The sequence below is a fragment of the Rhinoraja longicauda genome, chromosome 10, assembly GCF_053455715.1.
Source record: "Rhinoraja longicauda isolate Sanriku21f chromosome 10, sRhiLon1.1, whole genome shotgun sequence".
Classification (NCBI taxonomy): domain Eukaryota; kingdom Metazoa; phylum Chordata; class Chondrichthyes; order Rajiformes; family Arhynchobatidae; genus Rhinoraja; species Rhinoraja longicauda.
Genome location: NC_135962.1, coordinates 23,901,083 through 23,908,981, shown reverse-complemented (window position 1 = coordinate 23,908,981; position 7,899 = coordinate 23,901,083). Strand labels below are relative to the sequence as shown.

General features: G+C 46.2%; 1 protein-coding gene across 3 annotated transcripts; it reads left to right on the top strand.

The window, feature by feature from the left end:
- Positions 1-2,437: 2,437 nt before the first annotated feature.
- On the top strand, positions 2,438-5,781 carry LOC144597627 (gap junction delta-2 protein). Of its 3 annotated transcripts, XM_078407132.1 has the most exons (3): positions 2,438-2,761; positions 2,842-2,985; positions 3,836-5,781. In XM_078407132.1, the coding sequence occupies exons 2-3, from the start codon at positions 2,915-2,917 to the stop codon at positions 4,671-4,673; spliced, it is 909 nt and encodes a 302-aa protein (XP_078263258.1). In that variant the 5' UTR covers positions 2,438-2,761; positions 2,842-2,914; the 3' UTR covers positions 4,674-5,781. The 3 variants fall into 3 exon arrangements, with proteins under 3 accessions (XP_078263258.1, XP_078263260.1, XP_078263259.1); XM_078407134.1 differs by lacking the exon at positions 2,842-2,985; XM_078407133.1 differs by having other exon boundaries at positions 2,438-2,985.
- The last annotated feature ends 2,118 nt before the right edge of the window (positions 5,782-7,899 follow it).

The window sequence follows — 7,899 nt, the reverse complement described above, 5'->3', positions numbered from 1 at the left end:
CTCAGATGGACACAAAGTGCTGGGGTGACTCAGTGGGCCAGGCAGCATCTCTGGAGAAAAAAGGATGGGTGATGTTTCAGGTCAAAACCCTTCTTCAGGCCCAACCTGAAGCGTCATCCATTCTTTTTAGTCCAGAAATGCTTTGTGTCTATTTTTGGTATAAACCAACATCTGCAGTTCATTGGTTCTACAGGAATGGGGCCCTTTGGCCCACCATGTTTATGCACCAGTCTGTGAACTAGCAGCATACAGAGGGACCACTTCACTAACTAAACCCCCCTGTCTGTTTGTCAGTCACCAAATGCCCATCTGTGGAAGAGTCTATTCCCCACATTGGCCACATCCGTCACTTCAGAACCCCCACCAAATCAGAACAGGAGCAGGTTACCCTCAAAGACAAAGAAACATAGAAAAATAGGTGCAGGAGTAGACAGCACCACCATTCAATTTGATCATGGCTGATCATCTAAAATCAGTTCCCCATTTTGGTTTTTCCCCCATATTCATTGATTCCCTTAGGCCGAAGAGCCAAATCTAACTCTCTCTTGAAAACATCCAATGAATTGGCCATCACTGTCTTCTGTGGCAGAGAATTCCACAGATTCACAATTTTCTGGGTGAAAAGGCTTTTCCTCATCTCAGTCCTAAATGGCCTGCCCCTTATTCTTAAACTGTAACCCCTGGTTCTGGACTCCCCCAACATCGGGAACATTTTTCCTGCATCTACCCTGGCCAATCCTTTAAGAATTTTATACGTTTCTATATGATCCCCTCTCATCCTTCTAAATTCCAGCGAATACAAGCCCAGTCGAGCCATTCTTTTATCATACGGCAATCCCGCCATCCCAGGAATTAACCTGGTGAACCTACGCTACAATAATGTCCTTCCTCAAATTAGGAGACCAAAATTCCAGGAGACTCAATACTCCAGGTGTGGTCTCACCAGGGCCCTGTACAACTGCAATAGGATGTACACTCCAAAGACGTACAGGTTTGTAGGTTAATTGGCTGGGTAAATGTAAAAATTGTCCCTAGTGGGTGTAGGATAGTGTTAATGTACGGGGATCGCTGGGCGGCACGGACTTGGTGGGCCGAAAAGGCCTGTTTCCGGCTGTATATATATATGATATGATATGACCTCCTTGCTCCTAAACTCAAATCCTATTGCAATGAAGGCCAACATGCCCTTGGCTTTCTTGACTGCCTGCTGTACCTGCATACTTACTTTCATTGACTGATGTACAAGCACACGCAGGACTCGTTGCACCTCCCTTTCTTCTCATCTGACACCATTCAGATAATAATCTGCCTTCCTGGTTCTTGCCACCAAGTGGATAACCTCACATTTATCCATATTATACTGCATCTGCCATGTATTTGCCCACTTATCCAACCCATCCAAGTCACCCTGCAACCTCATAGTATCCTCCTCGCTGCTCACACTGCCACCAAAACCTCAGAAATGCAGAGTATTCATAGAAACAAGGAACTGCTGACGCTGATTTCCAACAAAAAAAAACCAGACACAAAATGCAAGAGCAACTCAGCGGGTCACGCGGCATCCTTGGAGAACATGGATAGGTGGCATTTTGGTTCAGGACCCTTCATCATTTCCAGAGATGCTGCCTGACCTGCTGATTTACTCCAGCACTCTTTCTTTTTTGAAAAAGATAAAAATATATGTCCAGTTCAGGGTGATATTTCAAATGGAGGAGAATTTAAAGCAGAACAGGATTGATGTGGAGGCTTGTAAGTGAATCGACTTCTGTAAAATCGCCCCTAGTGTGCAGGACAGAACTAGTGTGAACGGATGATCGCTGGCATGTGCAGACTCAGTGGGCCGAACGGTTTGTTTCCACGCTGTATCTCTAAACTAAACTAAAACTATTCCAGCATCTGCAGTTCCTTTCCACTCCAGATGCTTTGAACATCATAGACACATGGAACTGCAGGTGTTGGAATCTTGAGTAAAACTACAAAGTGCCGGAGTAACTCAGCAGGCCAGGCAGCATCTCTGGAGATCAAGGATAGGTGACATTTCGGGGTCGAGCTGGAACGGGCTCCCGACCCAAAACATCGCCCGTCCTTTCCTTCCAGAGATGGTGCCTGACCAGCTGAGTTACTCCAGCTTTTTGTGTTTCCCCCCCAAATTTGAACGTTGCTTCAGACCACAGCGGGGGCTTCAAGCAGAGCGTCTCATTACTCCAACGACTTTGTATCTCTCTCTATATTAACTCAAACCCATCGCGATTGTGTCGTCAAAGATGTAAACAAAGTGCTGGAGCAACACCGCGGGTCAGGCAGCATCTCTGGAGTAAAAGCATGGGGTGGCTTTTCGGGTGGGGACCCCTTCTTCAGGCTGCAAGTAGCGGGTGGGAGGATGTGTCATCACGGGGAACCATCGCTGTGTTCAACGAGCCGCTCGGGTTTACGGTTTAGCATTTGGCTTTGCTGGCCACTTCTGCACGCCAGTTATTTTGGGAGTATAAGATTACAATGCAAATGTTACTGCAAATTAATCTGTCCTGGGATATTTCAAAATAATGAAATCGAGAAAATCCTTCTTCATTTAGCTGATGTCCACAAAAAAAAACCTGCCTGTGCGTGACGCAGGAGGAAAGTATTTAAAGGAAGATTAAAACCGGCATGACTCTAAATACCACCTTCCCCCATTCGGGCTGTTTCATCCTCCTCTCCGAAGCGAATGAGATTAAATTAATCGGCACTTCAGACCAAGGACGGGAAGGCGCTGAGTTGCCAGGTACAGTTCTGCGTTAACACTTCGACCGGCCGTGCTAAAGGGGACGGTTTGGACAGATTTTTTTTTGGTTTGTTTCATAGAGAATAAAAGGAGGGTGAAATCCACCAGCACGGCCGTGCTTTAGTCGCCGCTCGTCTCGCCGGATGCACAGAGATGGGAGAATGGACAATACTAGAGAGGTTGCTGGAGGCGGCTGTTCAACAGCATTCGACAATGATAGGAAGGTAAGCGGATTGCCAAGATCTGCAAAATCAGCAAATGAACCTTTAACGCGGCGAACCCATCGGGTGTTGCACTCATTCCGAAGACTTTAATCCATTATTATGTATCCATAATGACGGTTAACTTTGCCAGTAGCCTCTTTTCAATCCAGGTAGTCGAACGTCTCAAATCCAGGAATTTTCAAAGGTACCTTGTAGCAAGCAGATAGGGACGCGCGAATGGAAGCGATTGTATAAGTTATCTTTCGCGAAATATTATTGGCAGTTGATGGATATGTACATTGATGTGTAACAGTGTAGACACAAAGAACTGCGGAAGCTGGTTAATACACGAATGGACACAAAGTGCTGGAGTAACTCGGCGGGTCAGGCAGCATCTCTGGAGAACATGAATAGGCGATGTTTCGGGTCTCGACCGTGTTCTTCAAAGATGCTGCCTGACCCGTTGAGTTGATTCAGCACTTTGTGTCCTTTTGTCCTTTGAAGCTTCTCCTCCAAAGTTAACAACTGTTTGGTCAAAACACAAGGTGCTGGAGGAACTCAGCGGGTCAGGCCACATCTTGAATGGGAAAAGTCCTCTCGAAACGTCGCCGATATATTCCCTCCACAGATGCTGCCAGACCCGCTGAATTCCTCCAGAACTTTGTGTTTTGCTCAAGATTTCAGCAGTTTCCTGCAGTTTCTCGTGTCTCCATTTTACGATTATTGGTGCTTTTTAGATCTGACTGGTTCGCGGGGGTTATAAAAGTGGTTTTAGAGTACGGGGCAAAGGCTCGCAGCGCGGTATTGTGGATGTTTTGGTAATGTATGAGAGAGACTGTGTGAATTGGATTCTCTGTATCTCTCCTCGCAGGATCTTGCTGACAGTAGTAGTGATTTTCCGAATCTTGGTGGTGGCCATCGTGGGCGAGACAGTGTATGATGACGAGCAGACCATGTTTGTATGCAACACCCTGCAGCCGGGCTGCAACCAGGCTTGCTACGACAAAACATTTCCCATCTCACATATACGGTATTGGGTTTTCCAGATCATCATGGTATGCACGCCTAGCCTGTGCTTTATAACGTACTCGGTGCACCAGTCCTCCAAACAGCGAGAGAGACAGTACTCCACCGTCTTCATCACCCTGGACAAAGACAAGAAGCGAGAAGACAACAAGATCAAAAACACGACAGTGAACGGGGTGCTGCAGAACTCGGAAATTTCCACCAAGGACATGCAGTCGGACTTTTTAGAAGTTAAAGAAATGCAAAACTCGGCTGCGAGGAACAGCAAAATGTCAAAGATCCGACGGCAGGAAGGGATCTCGCGTTTCTACATCATCCAGGTGGTTTTCAGGAATGCTTTGGAGATTGGTTTCTTGATGGGACAGTACTTCCTCTACGGATTCAAGGTGCCGTCTATGTGTGAGTGTAACCGATACCCGTGCGTGAAGGTGGTCGAGTGCTATGTGTCCAGGCCCACGGAGAAGACTGTCTTCCTTGTCTTCATGTTCGCCGTGAGTGGTCTTTGCGTGATCCTCAATCTGGCTGAGTTGAACCACTTGGGTTGGAGGAAGATCAAAACGGCGGTGAGGGGGGCGCAGGAGCGGCGCAAATCCATATACGAGATCAGGAACAAAGACTCGCCGCACAGAATCGGGGTGCCTAACTTCGGGCGAACTCAGTCCAGCGACTCTGCCTATGTATGAGTCGGGAGGGAGGGCAGGCTCGCTATTCTCCTCTTGCGGTCGGCTCGAAGGTGAAGCGGCCCGAAGCCGACCCAAGCACGCCAGGGATGGATGGCTCCCGTGGACGCGGAGTGCCCCGCCACCCGCTCCATTTCAGAAGCTGTCTGGTGGAGTTTACAACGAACCGCGATCAGAATGAGCTCAGCGTGCGTTACGCATTGTCGAATCATAGACACGATGTTTCACCTCGCAATTCTGTTGTGCATTTTAAAATGTTCCACCGAGCTCCTTCGACACTTAGACCCAACGAACTGGCGAAAACTCCGCGCGATACCGTTCGTAAGTTCTCGGAGCAGAATTAGGCCATTCGGCCCATCAAGTCTACTCCGCCATTGAATCATGGCTGTTCTATCTTTCCCTGTCAACCCCTGTCATTCTCCTGCCTTCTCCCCATAACCCCCTTACTGATCAAGAATCTGCCATTCAAACCGGAATGAAGTTGCTTGTTTTCGGATTTGTGCGTGAAGATGAAAAAAAAACACCCTGCTAATTCATTCATGGAGTATTTAGTGTAGAATTATTGACATTTTATTAAGAAGAGTCTCGACCCGAAACGTCACCCATTCCTTCTCTCCTGAGATGCTGCCTGACCTGCTGAGTTACTCCAGCATTTTGTGGATAAATACCTTCGATTTGTACCAGCATCTGCAGTTATTTTCTTACACTACCATTTGGTATAATGAAACCGGCTGCTGAATGACAGGGTTGAAACCCTTCTGTGATTGTTACTCACTTTTTAAAGACACTTAATAAATGAGCTATCTTTCCTCTTCACAAGATAGAAGACACTTTCTGTTTGAAAATGTGCGTTTTAGCACTGGCTGCGTGGTGAATGTCGTGTACAGAAATCTGATGGACTAAATTTGTATATTTTCTTTTAAAATACCATTACTTTTGGCGCTAATAACAACTAATTGCATAGGGTTAAACTTATAACCTACATCGAAAACCTATATCGTACAGAGAGTTCCAATGTCTGCAGTTTTTAGGAATTATTCTCCTGAATTTCCCTACATGTCCCTACCGCTAACCTTAATTTATTGTACATTTTTGTATCTATTTGAAACACCGCGTCTGATATTAAACGCTCTCGACATGCAGAGGTCGTGTGAAGTTAACAGATATTTATTTTCAATGTTCTGATTCATTCGGTGTGTACAGCTGGATGGACCAAAGTGTCTGAGGTTCTAAACTTCAATGGGGGGGGGGGGGGGGGGGTGAGTTTCGAAGAAAGGCATTTCATCCAAGGTACTCTGCTCAAAATGAGTTTTATATTGGTCCTGTGCATATATGGGCCGGAGGCTAAACTGTGGCGCGGTGGCGCAGCGGTAGAATTGCTGCCTCACAGCGCCAGAGATCCGGATTCGACCCTGACTACGGGTGCTGTTTGTACAGAGTTTCTACGTTCTCCCTCTGGGTTTACCCTGGGTGTTCTGGTTTCCTCCGACACACCAAAGATGTGCAGGTTTGCAGGTTATTTGGTTTCAGTAAAAATTGTAAATTGTCCCAAATGTGTAGTTTTGTGTTAGTGTACGGGGTTGATCGCTAGTCGGGGCGGACTCGGTGGGCCGAAGGGCCTGTCTCCACGCCATATCTCTAAAGTCTACACATTATTTGGGCAAAAACAGGGTTAAGTCATATTAAGGAAAACACACACAAAGTGCTGGAGCAACACAGCGGGTCAGGCAGCATCTCTGGAGAACGTGAACTTTCTCGTGTGCTTTAGGATTGATGGGGGGAGGGGGGGGGAGGGGGGGAAGAGTGGTGTTAATGATGTTAATTCCAGAAATATCAAACTGCTGCAGTTTTTTTGAAAACGCCAAATGCTACTAATTTCCAAATTAGGATGAAATTAAGATAAACAATAAGGAATTGGTTGTATACGCTCTCTGACATCGTTTATTGGCAGCACATTGTAATTTCGCCTGTAAGAATTGTAATACCCCAACTTAATATCCCAACTTAATATCCCAATATTAACAATTTAGACGAGGGGATTAAATGTGACATCTCTACATTTGCAGATGACACAAAGTTAGGTAGCTGTGTGAGCTGCGAGGAGGATGCTATGAGGCTGCAGGGTGGTTTGGATAGGTTGGGTGAGTGGGCAGAAGCATGACAGATGCAGTATAATGTGGATAAATATGAGTTTATCCACTTTGGTGGCAAGAACAGGAAGGCAGATTATTATCTGAATGGTGTCAGATTAGGAGAAAGGGAGGTGCAACGAGACCTGGGTGTGCTTGTACATCACTGTCAATATCCTGACAGTCACTGAAAGTAAGCTTGCAGGTACAGCAGGCAGTGAAGAAAGCCAAAGGCATGTTGGCCTTCATTGCGAGAGGATTTGAGTTTAGGAGCAAGGAAGTCCTACTGCAGTTGTACAGGGCCCTGATGAGACTGCACCTGGAGTATTGTGTGTAATTTTGGTCTCCTAATTTGAGGAAGGACATTATTGCTATTGAGGGAATGCAACGTAGGTTCACCAGGTTAATTCCTGGAATGGTGGGACTGCCGTATGATGAAAGAATGGGTCGACTTGGCTTGTATTCGCTGGAATTTAGAAGGATGAGATGGGATCTTATAGAAACATATAAAATTCTTTGAGAATTGGACAGGCTAGAAGCAGGAAAAATGTTCCCGATGTTCGGGGAGTCCAGAACCAGGGGTTACAGTTTACGAATAAGGGGTAGGCCTTTAGGATTGAGATGAGGAAAAACTTTTTCACCCAGAGAGTTGTGAATCTGTGGAATTCTCTGCCACAGAAGGCAGTGGAGGCCAATTCACTGGATGTTTTCAAGAGAGAGTTAGATTTAGCTCTGAGGGCTAAGCAAATCAAGGGATATGGGGAAAAAGACAGAATGGGGTACTGATTTTAGATGATCAGCCATGCTGGCTCGAAGGGCCGAATGGCCTGCTCCTGCACCTATTTTCTATATTTCTATACTCAATATCCTGACTGATGAAGGTCAATGTACCAAAAGCCTTCTTGGCCATTCTGTCCACTTGTGACGCCATTTTCAAGGCACTATGTGCCTGTACTCCTAGATCCCTCTGCTCTACAATACTCCCCAGGGCCCTGCAATTCACTGTAAAGGTTCTGCCCTGTTTTGACTTTCCAAAATGCAACACGTCACACTAATCTGCATGAACTCCATTGACCATTCCTCAGCCCATTTGCCCAACT